The following is a 14,619-nucleotide window of genomic DNA, read 5'->3' on the forward strand; positions in this document are numbered from 1 at the left end:
GATATCGCCGCAGTCTGCAATTTCAGTGCCCTTAACAACCTGCTCACCTTTGCACAATCGATTTCTTGTGGTACAGAGTGGAAAAGGAGCCGCAGTAGGAGTAAGTGAAACTGAATAATGGAGTAAGAAGCTGCATTGAGATGGACCTACCTCATTTTTTTTCTTCACGTAATCAAGTCATTCAGATCAAGTAAAAAAAAAAAAAAAAACACATTTAAAAATTACTGGTACAACAGTACCTCAGAACTGACCTCTGCCATTCTATTCAGCAAAATCACAAATTAAACGTTTAGAACAATCTCTCTCATGCCTCCATACACAGGTTTTATGTTTAAAAAAAAAAGGAACTGCAATTTGCCAAAAGCTTGTTTTTCTGAAAATGTTAATCAAAAACATTACACTTTAAACAAAACGAAAACGGGTGGAACACTTACCAGTCCCACTGTGAGCTCTCCCTCTTTAATCCGCTTTCCTTGGTGTATACCCTTAAAGATCTCGAGTAACTCTTCGCTCGTCACAAGGTGGCTGTAGTTGCTGATCGCCTTGCATTTCGATTTTGCTCGACTTTGGTCTTCACCGTCAGACCTTCCATCCTCAGAGCAGGTCTGCCAGTCATCACCCTCCACACAGTCCTCGTATTCATCACTTTCATCTTCTTCAGTATGAGCCTCTTGCATGTCACTGGAACACAAGTTTTGGTCTTCCTCCTCACTAACCCCTTCGGACTCAGAATCACTTTCTTCTTCAACTGCATCATCAGACTCCTCTCCCTGATAGAAAAAATACAAGATGAATTAAATGTAAATAAATATGTTTCTTTAAATAAAAATGATGGGTATGGAGCCAAGTGACGCACGAGGGAGACTCAGGATTGAACACAAACAATACTGCTACTTTTGCCTTTTCCACTTTTGTATCCTAAACATATTCAGTGCAGGCCTCGCTCTTCAAAAGGTTTTTATTTTTAGATTTGGCATAAGCAGGGGAGGAATTGGACAGTAATAAGATGGAGCTGAGCTCTGGCAAAAATGGTCTTGCTGGAGCGCCACTCCATGGAGACCCCTACATGTGGAGGAAACAATCTGCCCCCGACTGCAATTTATCCTGTTGGCTATTTGAGCGCGTGCTCTTTAGGCAATTTATTTACGAGCTGTATTGGAAAAACGTATTTTACTCACCAGCTCAACCACAAAAGATGAAATGGTCGAGTATATGTGTCTCATACTGTGCAGACATTTTACTGTCAGGGCGAGGATTGTGAAAAATGAAATGATCACCACAACCCACTGTGCATTACATGCTCTGAAGGACTGCATACATACATTACTTTCGCAGACATATTTGACAAATTGGTGGTCATTTCTACGTTCCCAAAATGCACTTTGTTGTTATGCAAAGCAGCCAGCATCTGCCATCCTCATTATTCTATACCTAGCTCCGCCCTTCAACCCCACACACATTACTGACAATCCACCCTCCCCTGCCAACCCATCCAACAACGGGGTTGGAGAGGTGGGGGATTGAGCGAGAGGGGAGTTCTCATAGTACATTTTGACAATTGTCAGCAATTAGCATTCGAATTCTTATAGATGATTACAGCCAGTACACCGCGGAGCGGTGAGCGGAGTTGCGAGCCGAGGTGGAGCCAGTCTGCAGCAGTCGTGCATTCTGACCACATCGTTGTGCAAGGAAGTCCTTATTACAGCCAGTATACCGCGGAGCGGTGAGCGGAGTTGCGAGCCGAGGTGGAGCCAGTCTGCAGCAGTCGTGCATTCTGACCACATCGTTGTGCAAGGAAGTCCTTATTACAGCCAGTACACCGCGGAGTGATGAGCGGAGTTGCGAGCCGAGGTGGAGCCAGTCTGCAGCAGTCCGCTGCAGACGCTTAGCAAGCGTGCAATGGAGACAGAAGTGCAGCCTCTCTTAGTGATTACAGAAATTTCCAGAACAGCCCCGGTATCAGGGGGCCAACCGGAACCGTCAGAGGTGGAAGAACTGTTGCCGTTTATTCGGACCACCAAAGAAAAGGCATTGATGTCTGTTGACAGTAAGACATCAGAGGACTTACGACCAGCAAAGCCAAGAAACCCCAGAGGTAAGCCTCTACCAAAAATACAGCAGAAACTTTTACAAACAGGCTTACCTACTACGTGGGTGACGAAGTCATCTCTCCCAGTCTTAAACCAGAAGTCCTCTGATCCACCAAACGCCACGCCCCCTTCTGGGGGGGCAAGAGTGAAGCCCGAGAAGTCCGGCCAGCGATGGAGGAGGAGACGAGGTCCAGCGAGTCTGAGGTGACAGGCGCACACAGTGCGAAAGAAGTAACAGACGCGCCCGCCCGCCCGACTGCACCGCAGCAAAGGGCACGCGTACCATCTTGGTGACGAGTGGGGAAGACGCTGAAGCTATCGGAGGACGGCCAGCGGCGGACCCTTCACGGGGCCCAGACTGCGGGACGGGAGGGGGGGGATCGGTGTGTGGGGGAGGATGGAGGCTGTGTAATCTCGTGCGGGAAAGTCCCACGGGAAAGTGACGCAAAACAATCAGAGCCCGGATTCGAGGGACTGGAGGAGTTGAAGAGACCAGTGGAACACAGGGTCCCGATACAAAAGAGAGCCTTAACAAGTCTCAGCACCCAAGACGAGAGCGGCCCAACCTCAACGGTCAAAAGGAAGATCTCGTTGGGCTCTAACCCCCCTGTGTTGCAAGGACTCCATAACCACAGCAGCCAACACACGGAGCCGCTACAGGCAATCAACCTTCAAAATCAAACTACTATGGACCAAAGAAAAACAAACTTATCATCTGCACTTTTGGACTCTGGACCCAAAACGGATATTTTTCAGATGTCTTCTATCATCAAAGCAATGATACATTCTTCAAATACAGTCCAGGCCATTGACCAGAACATCAAGCCTAATCGATCAAATTCGACACAACCGGGCCGTTTCTCAACAAATATCAATAAAAGACCTATTGAGATTAATTCCGGTGAATCACTCTCAGAAAGAGAGAGTGATGAAGTCTTTGCAGAGTGTTATACATCAGGAGAATCGACTAGACTAAGTGAACAAGAGGACTCTACCAAGGAAACAGAAGATGAGCAAACAAAGACAGGTCGAACTCAACAAAGAAAGAAAAAAGTGAAATCCAAGAAAAACCAAACCCCCAGGAAGAAACCTGTACCGCAAATAAACAAAAAAAATACGAAAGACGTAAATCACAGAATCAGAGGAAGGAAAGACCATCCAAAAAAAAAGACTTTCTACTACTAAGCTATCCTTACCTACATTAACCTGCCCTTTAAAAGCGTTCTTCACCCAGCAACATAAACGAATACTGACAGTGGACTCAGAGGTATCAGATGCAGAGATGCTGGAAGTGATGCAAGACTCGACGTCTGGGTCGAATCTAAGGAAAACAGATGAAACCCCCTCAAAGACCGTGCGGCCAGAAATCCAACCGAAAACCTTAGAAAATGCAAAAAACAGCAATGAGATAGCTAATGGAACGCAGATTACGACTAGGGGGGTGAACCATCCTCAGATCAGAGACACAGAGTCAATGCACACGAAACCCACATCGGACCCCGATAAGACCAGCTCGGAACAAAATAACAAGCTGCAAACATCCTCGGAAGTCAACAAGGGTGGGAAGGCAGTGATGACAAAAGAAAACCGTACCCCAAGCCCGTTTTCGAAGGTAACACAAAGACCACTCGAAGCGATGAATGATAAAGATCAGCCGTTAACATGGACGAAACCGCATCTGACTAAGGGTCTTCAAAACACGTCGGAATTAATAACAAGGAACGAAGAGCTGATACGCACTCCGAGAGCCACCGGGATGGGTCGACAGCTAATAGACCAGGATAATAGCTCCATAATGGACTACCCAGGCCTCCAAACCCCAGACACATCAAAAAGGACTGAAAAAGTCCAATTATCAAAAAACCGCCGGCTAAGCGACATTGCCATGGCAATTCATAAAGACTCTTCAAACAAGAATCCTGATATGGTAACAATTATGTCGGCAATGTCCATTGTCTTAGCGCCCTTCTGTAAGCTATATGAAGCACTAAAAGAAGAGTTGCAGGACAACACATCAATCCTTACCAACATGATAGCAAAACTGTCCCATGTGGAAAGTTACATAACAGCAGTAGAAGCACAAAAAGGCATTCAGGAAACGCTCTGGGAAAACAAAATCGAGATTCTGGAAAGAAAAATAGAACTCTTGGAGAAACAAAACATCGTCTCCGTAGTAACCCAAGACTTAGCAGTGGGTAAGCACGCGACAGTCAAACCACAGAACCTGTGTAAAGGACTAAATACGCAGGTGGCCAATACAGAAAAGAACACGGCAAATCAGCCATTGATCAAAAACAAATTAGTAACATCGAGTGCACCACGTAAACTTTCCTGGGATAGCAACGCTCAAATGGGACCTCGGGTGCCAACCTTAAAACAAAAAGCAGAGGTGAAGAAAGAGGAGTGCCTAATCCTGGACGGTCTGTCCCCGTCAAAGCCCCCCATTCGGAGGTCACCGAGGACGGCGGAAGATTTTTTGTTGGAGTCGTCGTTGATGAACGCCTCATTGCATGAGGAACAAACTCAAACAGTCAGTAGAACACAGGTGGCTACCTCCTTGCCTGCAACCAAAATAAGGATGGAAGAAAAAAGCAACATAGAAGAAAAAAGAGCTTCGAGCGACGAAGAGGATAAATGGGAAGTAGTAAAAGGCAGAGAGAACCCATCCAACAAAGGAGTCGCCGAAGTGCGAACCAGTAAAACTCAGAAGGACAACAATTATACGCCGCAGAGTCAAACCTCAAGAAGTAGAAGCAGCCCGAGAAAACAAATGCCCTCAAGAGTAACAGAGACAATGGAACCAGCAGAAAAGGGCGCAACTCGCCTGTTTAAGCTAGAGCAACAAGACTTCAAAAAAGTCAATCTAATCCTAAACCGGCCAACTATCTTGCAGATCTTGAAAAAATCTAAGACTCTCAGGGGCGTGAGAACAAAAGATCTGGTGTTGGTCGAGCCATACCACAAGGGCAAGATTGAGAAATCTTACTTACACGTAAAAGCTGAGAGTATCACACACATGGACAAATCGGTGTTCGAAGACCTCTCATCGATGGGATTTCGGCTGACCGAACTAACAAAGCCGCAGCAGGAGGAGCAAGTCCAAAAAACAACAACAGACAACAAACATAGAATACATTATCATTCCAAAACAGAACAACGGTATTTCCAGAATCGATGGAATAGAAGGAGGGAGGATGATAATGCTCGAGAAGACCTGAAACACCGCCGAAGACCTGCACCGTTCGACCTGGAAGGGACCTTGAAGTGCGAGGGACCAAGTTCACATCCACGATGGGCCTCGGAATACACCAAGCGACCAGACGAAACAAGTTCAAACAGAAACAGTGGGAAAAAGGTTGAACCATAAAAATCAAACAGGTTTGACAGTGTAGAAACACCAGAGCGGAAGTCCGCTGACAAAACAAAGGACACTCGCCCAATGAGAGGCCCGTGGGACTGGTTCACATCTACCTGGTCAAAGAAAGCCTTCAAATAGCAACAAAAAGGGCCGAGTCTCGAGGGAGAGAATGCAGCGACGCCCTCTGAGAAACGGCCCGACAAAGACCAGTACATTGTAGGATCCTGGAACACCAGAGGGCACAACCACTTAACAACGCCAGGAGACGTGAATCTGGGTGCCTTTGATATTTTATGTCTGCAAGAGACGTGGTTACTGGAGAAACCAATGCTGGATGGATTTTGTTTGGAAACCTCTGCTGCAACTAGGGGTCCTTTAGGAAGACCATCGTCTGGCCTGTTAACAGCCATCAAAAACGGCCTAGGTCTAGACCCACCAAAGAAATGGAGAGAAGCATACGAAATGCTGGTGACCCTGTCCACATGGTCCCCAGCCACGGGGAAAAGCAAGAGGGCCAAAAGGAACACCTTGGCAATCATAAATTGCTATTGGAACCCGCAGCGTATGCCAGCGAAAGTCTTCTGTTCCTCAATGAGCTCAACCATTGATCAGCTTTACGAAGAGTTTGACGAAATTGAGATTATGATATGCGGCGACTTCAACGCCAACTGTAATAAAGTAACCGAGAGAACGTGGAAGAACTCAACACTGGAACGCGGAAAAGCCTGGTTGGAAGTAATTAGCTCCAGAAACCTACAAAATATAGCGACTATGTTTCCAAGTCAACAGAATTTACCCACTTGGGAAAGGGGAGCATCAAAAGCAACCTTAGATTACATTTTCATCTCGTCCGCCTTGGCAGCAAACAGTCAGCTTTAAAGTTGTAAAAACGATCAACAGTGATCACAACTCACTCACGTGGGGTGGTTGGAGACCAACGAAACTTGTATATAAAACCAGAGTCGAAACTAACGTTCAACAAACTCGGTTACGAATAACGGAAGTCAACATCCAACAAATAAAATCAGCTTGGGAAGAAAAAGCAACAGCAAACCTTCGTTCTAAATTAAGCGAGAAACCAAACTACCTTCCACTCCTTGCAACCTACCAAAAACCAATAGGAACTAGAAACCGAGCGGCCTCACAACCCAACCATGCATACAACAAAGAGCTGGTAGAACAAAGGAAATTAGGCCGACAACTAAAAAGGAAGGCAAGGAAATCAAAAACAGAACAAGACTGGGCAAATTGGAAATGTGAAATAAAAAGATATACAACCTGGCGAAAACAATCTAAAGCAACACAATACCAGTTGGACGCAGAAGAAATGATGAGAAAATTAACAACCAAAAAATCCAGTGACTTCTGGTCCCTAATCAAAGAGCAATTGTTCACCCAACCTAGCACCGACAAATGCAGTCTCAGAAGAAAAATGGATGGAGTACCTATCGAGTAAGTTTGACAAACCCCAGATATCGGTAGAGCCTCTGGAAACAACAAAAAACACAACATGGGTGACGACATCGAACGCAGAAGACATTGAAGCAAAAATAAGAAATCTCAAAACATCTAGAGCACCAGGTCCCGATGGACTAACAAACATAATGCTAAAGCAATTCCCGAAGGAATGGTCAGAACTAATTGGAAAGATATTTAACATTTGTGAACAAACACACGAAATTCCGAAGTCTTGGTCTAAAGCAATCATCGTCCCGATCTATAAAAAGGGCAGCCGGGAGGACCCCGTGAACTATAGACCGATCGCGTTGCTAGATATCCTAGGAAAGATCTTTTCCTCTCTCATCTTGGACCATCTGAGGATATGGGAAAAATCGGCAGAGTGCAAAGACATCTTGCAAACGGGCTTCCAGAAAAATGGAACAATAGCAATTAACATCTTGATAATAAACATCTTTAAAGCAAAAGTCAGTCAAAGAAGGGGCGCCAAAAATCTACTTAGCATTTGTAGATCTGTCAAAAGCATTCGATAAAGTGGACAGAAACATGCTATGGAAAAAATTGGAAGCCTGGAAATGCCCCAGATCAGTGCTCAACCCACTAATCGCGCTTCACTCAAACACAACAGTTAGAGTAAAGCTAAACCAACAGGGAACCTTATCAGAAGAAATACAAGTTGAAAGGGGTGTTCAACAGGGTTGCCCGCTTGCACCCGCACTCTTTATCGACTTTCTGGGGGACCTGCAGTACTCAGAAAACAAGATCAGAACGTTTCCACCAAAATTAGGAAAAACTACAATTCCTCGCCTCCTATACGCAGACAACGTGATTCTGATCGATCAGACTAAAGTGGGTCTGCAGCGGAAATTGACAAACCTGACAAAATACTTAGAGGAAAATCACTTGGAGATAAACAAAAACAAAACAAAAATCATGACCCTTGAGAAACAACGGAAAATAACTACAACAACGGAGTCATGGTTCTTAGACGACACAAAAATTGAAAAAGTAAACATCAGATACCTGGGATTTGAATTAGACAACACACCAACAGATAAAGCAATGTAAGTAGCACTCTGGGACAAAGCGAAGAGACTGACAGCGCAAATGAGAACGTTGGATACGAAATTTGGTAAATTTACGCTAACCCCGGCAATACATTTCTATAAAATGAAATTGGTGCCCTCGCTGACATGTGGAACGGAAGCATCACTCTGTATCCCGGAGAACATCTGGAACAAAATAGAAGGCATGGTTTGGAGAACCGTTCTGGGGCTTCCCAAATCAACCGCAATAACGGCTTTCAGAAGGAAGCTTGGGTTAATATCCCTGGCCTCGATAGTCGACGTCAGCGCAATGAGATTATTCAGAAAAATCATCCTTGCCGACTCCCTGACAATCTACGCATTGATTAAAGAAGAACTTGAAAATGGAAACTGCATCTTATTCAAGAAGTGAGCAGAATTTAGAAAGGAAAGGTTGTCTGAAATACTGTGCACGGAAACAGACCTAAAAGAAAATCCAGATGAAATCAAACGGAAACTCGAAGAAAGGGATTGGATTAAAACAATAGAGGCAGCAACAGAAAATAAACTATTACAACATCTCCCACCCACGTTCAACAAACCAAAGGTACCAATGAAATACGTGAGCAAATTCCCGGACAAGAAAAAAAGATATTTGTTTATGAAAGCAAGACTAAATTTACTACAAACCAAACAAATACTCACCATTCGAAACATGGTGGAAAACCAGGTATGTCGACTATGTAAAATCTCAGACACCGTGGAAACGATTAGACATTTAATTCTAAACTGTCCCTGCACGAAACAAAATAGAATCGCCTACCTATCGCCGCTGATCACGAATCATTGGATGATTCAAGAAGAAACTTTGTGGAACAGACTCATCGCCGGTGAAGCCACTCGGTGGACAATGGCCATGACAAATCTACTCGAAAACGCTTTCAAACAGATAAACGAGGCCCAGCCCACTGAAACTACTGCAGCAGAGTAAGGCAAGTGGGCCTATAGTCAGACGACCTCGGAATTCTCCTACAAGCACTCTAACAAGTCGGATCTGTGGAAAGCCATTCTCGATGAAACCATTTTCGATGAAACCAAGAGGAACAAACTGCAGGACAAAACTGTGCCACACTCTTTGACAAAATTACAGGGTTTTTTCCTGAATATAAGTCAAATAAATAAATTAAAAAAAAAAAAATAGATGACAACACAGCAACATGGAATGGAAAGGCATTGTTGATAAAGCCAGCGATAGACAGCAAACATAATACAGCTTTTAATCAGTCAGCTACTGTGTTACAATCACCCATCAGCAAACCGTTCTTGTATGATGCTCTTTACCAAGACATACGATCCGTTAGTATGCGATCAGGAGGGGCTGATTTATTGACCGGTAACCGATCTAAGAACCCCCCACACTCCCGTAATCGAAATGCCGAAAGTCAGGTAGGGTAGAGGAGTTGGTTGCACAAAAGGAAAGAAAAGTAAAAGGGGGATATGGTGATGTGGGGTCAAAAGGCCAGAGGCATCGCTCCTGCCAAGCCTTTATCGAAAGATGCTAGCAAGCACTCTGCCAGTGGTCTTTCACAACCCAAACCACCTCCTCGTTAGGGGGAATCTCTAGATTATGGCGAATGGACAAACAAACGAACTTGCATAGCGTCTCCCTCCGCGCATGGGGTACTTGAAAAAACAGTGCCTAGAAGGCGGCTTTTAAAGCACTACTGCCATGTGAAGTACTGGTACTCGCACAATAAACACATTGCAGACCAGAGGAGGGGGTGGGGAAGTTCTGAGCGGGAAATACTATAAATCCACATTAGGAGTTCATACCTAAAGACTAGGAGGAGCTAGACCCTGACCCTTATGAAAATATGCCTGACAACCCGCAACGAGGTGAGGCTATTAAAGGGACAGGGTGGCCGAAGTTGTTTCTAGACATAATCGAATGGATTGTACTAAAGGGGGAGGTTGGAGCGCAGCATTGTAGGGTGCAGTCATTGGGTGCCCAAGACCAGTTAAAAGTAAAGAGATACAACATCTTATTTTGCCTGTTGCTCATTTCCAAGCAAGCTGAAGATCCAGGGCAGAAATGTGCTTATGCCTGCCCCTGCATTGCTTAAAAGATAGCCTGCTCAGGTGTAAACTCCTTGTGAGAAAGGCGGTCAACTGGAGGAAGATATTCCTGCATTGAGAAAAATACCATAAAAACGTGAAGAGGAGACAAATGGCTAAAAATAATATGCAGCTCTGCAAGACCGGTCCACTGAGCATAGAGAAAGGAGGGAGAGTGTGGAATCCAGTGTGTGTGTAATGGGGCAGATTATGGATGCAAGTGTGTACAAGCTTCCATAGCTTTTGCTATACTTTGCATGATATGTATGCGAAGGTGACGACGGAGAAGAAATGGAGGAGGCACCCCGATAACCCAGGAAGGGTCCTTCTCCTCCCGTTGTGGCAAAGCATGCCAAGGCGCTGGGAAAGCCTGCGAAGGGCAACAAAGGAAGGGGGTGTGCGCCAAGCCCCATATAAGCCGGCGGGCGTCGTGCTGCAGGAACATCCAGCCCCAAGCAGAAGGAAGCCCGCCGCATCCGAGGACCGGATTTCCGTTTCCCACCGACCCATTCTGCATAAGGAACCAGTGGTACGGCAAGGCCTGGCCGTTCACGTCGCAGAACGGCGAGGCGGGGTTTTGGCGACCACTAGCTAGATACAGACTCCAAATGAGCCATTGGAAAGCCGGAAGGGTCTTCGCTCTTCTCTGGACCAGCGCCTCTTGGGGGCCTAAGCGGCGGGGGCGTCTGGTGGTAGCAATGAGGGCTCAGCTTCCCAAGAATAAATGGCACTCTACCAGCCCAGGAACACCTGCAAGGGCTGGCGGGGATCAGAAACGAAGGGTTAGTGGAGTTGTGCCTACTGTGGACTTTGTTGGGAAAAGGGGGAAGCAGGTTTTGGACACGGAGCAGTTGCTGCACCTTCGGAACCATTTTCACAAAATTGCAGCATTTTGAATTTATTACGTTTTGAAAATAAATCTGCAGCTTTATATGCCAAAAAGAAGATAGGTCTCATTCTGCACCTTACTGGGTGGGAGGAAAGGGGCAAAGAAGAATGAGCAAGTATGAGGTATGATGGTACAAAGATGGAGAAATGCCCAGGTTATCCTCAATGCTGTGGTTATAGATAACCCAGCAGTCTGGAGAATGCGCAATAGGGCATAAGAGGAGGTTACAGTGTGATCCGGGCAAGTCTCACCTCCTTTGCTTATACTTTATCCAAACCTCATTTGAGGTCCTTCGTGCAGTGGCATGTCCCATGCCCCAGTACTGCTGATGGCCTAGTGTCTGAATTGTCGGTTTACATAATAGACCGAGCAAGAAAACATTTTCATTGACGGGTCTGTGCCTCGGTCAACTCATTCTTTACATGCATCAGTCTTTAACCACAATATCACAGATTTGAATCCCGCCATGTCCACCAGCCCTTCATTCGTCCGCGGTTGATAAAGGGGGTAAAAGGAGTACCACTGAGTTGGGTACCACTTATCTGTTACCAACCCCTAGGTATTGCTGCAGAGGTAACCGTGCACAATTAAGACACCTGTTATGTTGTTTTATGGTTATGTACATATCTGTATAAAGAAATGGGGGTTGGGGGGGGAGAAGAGAGGGAGGGGGGCGTGCAGACTTCAGTAAATAGTTTCAAATTGAAAACACAGGTTTATCGTGTGCCTGAAGATTAATTTCATATTTAATACCTGTACTATGGGTGAGGGCTGAAAAACGTTTTAAGTAATCGGGTCCTTGCACAAATAGAAATTAACGGAGGAATGGCCTCCATTGAAACAAAGTTTCACATTCCAAGTACGCACTAGATCGTCAGGGGTCATAACACCAACTGCCTGATTCATGGAATTATTTGCGTGAAAAAAGCAGATTTGCGTGCCTTTCTGCCCGAAAATCCCCATACTTCAAACAGGGATTTTCAGGCAGAAAGGCACGCAAATCTGCGTTTTTCACACAAATAATTCCATGAATCAGGCTGCAAATGTCACTGGCATGCGTGAGAGGAGAAATGAGATTTCAACCTCGATACAAGGCTTGCCGGTATTGCTTACCATAACGTGAATGTTTTAGTTGCCGTGTTGATGCCAAAGTGTCCACAAGACATATGGTGAGCTTTAAACCAGAGGGGGTTGCTGTGTGGGACACTAATTTTCTAGCCAGTCCTAAAGCCCTCCATTTTCAAGCATGGGAGAGGCATGGCCTAAGGACATAGCATCCCAACTAGTGAATGATTTAAGAAGCCCTGATGGCGACACTCTTTTCATCAGATAATGTGGCTGCATGGCTTTTTAAGTCTGCTGGTGCTAGTCAGGCACCGGTCCAATATAGGACATCGTGCAGGTTTCGACCAGGTCTCCCACACCTAATGTCGTTAAGCTAAAACAAAAAAAAGAAAAAAAAATCTATCAAACAAAAGAATTTTAGTTATGATACTGCCCTCTACTTGGGAGGAGCAGTATGCCCCCCATGTCTAGAAACACATCAGTTATAGAGTATTTGTTTTGTAAGAAACTGAAAGAAACATAATAGAGGAATATATTTAATTGAAGTCATCATCAGAATGACCAAATAAAATTAATTCATATATAAGCAGGAGAACTGAGTGATTGGAATCTGCATCCACCTACTTTTGATTTGATGAGTTTTTTTTTTGTATATTTCAATTGGTCATTTTTTGACTACTAATTAAATTATATTTATCACACGTTTTACTCCCTTTCATGCCACGTACGAAATCACCACCTCCTCTGTTAAGCCACCCCTTTAGTGCCATAGGTCACAGAACTTGGAATGGTTCCTTAGCTTTTTGCGATTCTTAGCCAGCACATGACACTTTTTAGACCCAGCTAATACTAAATATTTCATGACTCGTTAGGACCCCCCTCTCACCATGGTTTCTCTTCCCACTAAAAGCAGTGGGTGGCTATATGCATTTCATTGTGTCAGTTTTCCTAAAAATAGATTTAGCAATACTTGGAAAGTGTTGCTCCAAATTGCTTGACCCTGAAACAGATCTAAAAAGGCCAGTGCAAGCCTTTGCTCTTTACAGGGTCATGCCAGAGGGAATGTTGGTGTGGTGGTGCTCTTAGCTGTGCACTCTGGCAGTTGTAAGGTACCGGTAGAAGGGGGGCACCCGCTCCAAAATGCAGATACACTGTGAGAGCAAAGTGTATGGTGGTAGTGCAACAGGAGACTGGTTGCACTGCTCCTCAAGTGTTTTTTTAATTTTTGACCATTGCGTTGAACTAGAGGGCCCAAAGTTTGCGAACTTCCAAGGGTCAAGCAGTGTACGAAATAATAAAATTCCTCCACTGGGACTGGATCCAAGGAAAAACCCCAAGGTACTCCATGTTACTGCAAAATGAATTGGCATTAAGCACAATCCAATAACAGAAAATCATAAATGAACGTTTTTTCGTCACAAAAGTATAATACTCAAGGATAGAGCTGAAACGCTCAGCAAGGGCATGGGCGCATTTTATGGAAATTCGAAAAACTTCCAAGTGACACATAAGGTCCTCAACCTACAAATACACAGGCAGAGGAAGATATGCATCAAGTAATAAATAAAGCGGTGCAACAGGAAGATACTACTCAAATCGAATCCTTACTTGTACTTGTTCTTTAATGGCCCAGCTCCATTTAAGTGGCAATCAAATAGAGTATGTTCTTAAAGTCAATCACACATTACGCAAGATCCAATCGTTGCAAAACCCTATCACTAAAGTCTTACCCTACCTAAAAGAGACAGCTAAAAGAGACAGCTGCAGTCTGCCTTAAAATAAAACGTAAATAAGAAACATAAAAAAAGAAGAGGTAGCCTCCCCCACACTGGCAAAAGGAAAGAAAAAGTATACAAAAAAAAATAAGAAGACTCAGCAGACTACGGTGTCCATTCGCAACACCTGCTCCTGCATGTAGAGCACTGGCCATTTGGATGCCAGTGCTAAAGGCCGGCGGAGCTATGTCAGCACCTGCGGAAGGGCCTGTTCTGGGGGCTGAAGACTCTGTTCCTCGTTGGAGGCCCTAGGAGGCCAGCGCCACATGAGTTAGACTCTCTGCTATGCTCATTTTCTTCTAGGCAACTTGTAATGCTGCTGGCCCTGCTTCTTGATGAAGAGTAATTGTTCTTGGTGGAGATGCTCAGGGGACTGATGTACCTTTTTTCCTTTTCACCATCAGCTTTTTGTCTATGCACTTATGGTTCAACAGGGATTCTGCTTTACATGGGGGTCTCTACAGGAAACCTACCAGCGGGCTTCACCTTTACCCCAACGAATACCTGTAGCCAATGCTGGGCATTAAATGGTTTCTTTTTCTATAATCGGGCTATGAAGAGTTAATTGGTGGAAATCAATTTGACTCTGGGACACTAAACGTTCTGGGAACAGCTGGAATTGCCATCACCGTATTTTTTTGTATAACCCAAATGAGGGGCAAGGCCTTCAATGTTCACATTGCCCTAGGCAAATACACCAAATATAGCAGAATAGGGCACAGTCGTGAATAACTTGAATTTAAAAAACAAACAGCACTTGCTGGGTGACGAACAAAGAGAAACGAGGAATTCATTAGTTTAATAGAGTTTAATAGAGGCTCCTCTTATGTATCCTAGTTATCTT

The 14,619-nt window shown here is 44.7% G+C and overlaps 1 protein-coding gene across 1 annotated transcript in view; it reads right to left on the minus strand.

Annotated features, from left to right (window-relative positions):
- LSG1 (large 60S subunit nuclear export GTPase 1) overlaps positions 1–14,619 on the minus strand; it is a 374,602-nt gene that overhangs the window by 201,566 nt on the left and 158,417 nt on the right. Inside the window, exon 8 of the mRNA XM_069618580.1 lies at positions 435–770. Coding sequence (XP_069474681.1) covers positions 435–770 — 336 coding nt within the window. The remainder of the gene's footprint in view (positions 1–434; positions 771–14,619) is intronic.

Source organism: Ambystoma mexicanum, chromosome 10 (assembly GCF_040938575.1).
Source record: "Ambystoma mexicanum isolate Mex_15411 chromosome 10, UKY_AmexF1_1, whole genome shotgun sequence".
Classification (NCBI taxonomy): domain Eukaryota; kingdom Metazoa; phylum Chordata; class Amphibia; order Caudata; family Ambystomatidae; genus Ambystoma; species Ambystoma mexicanum.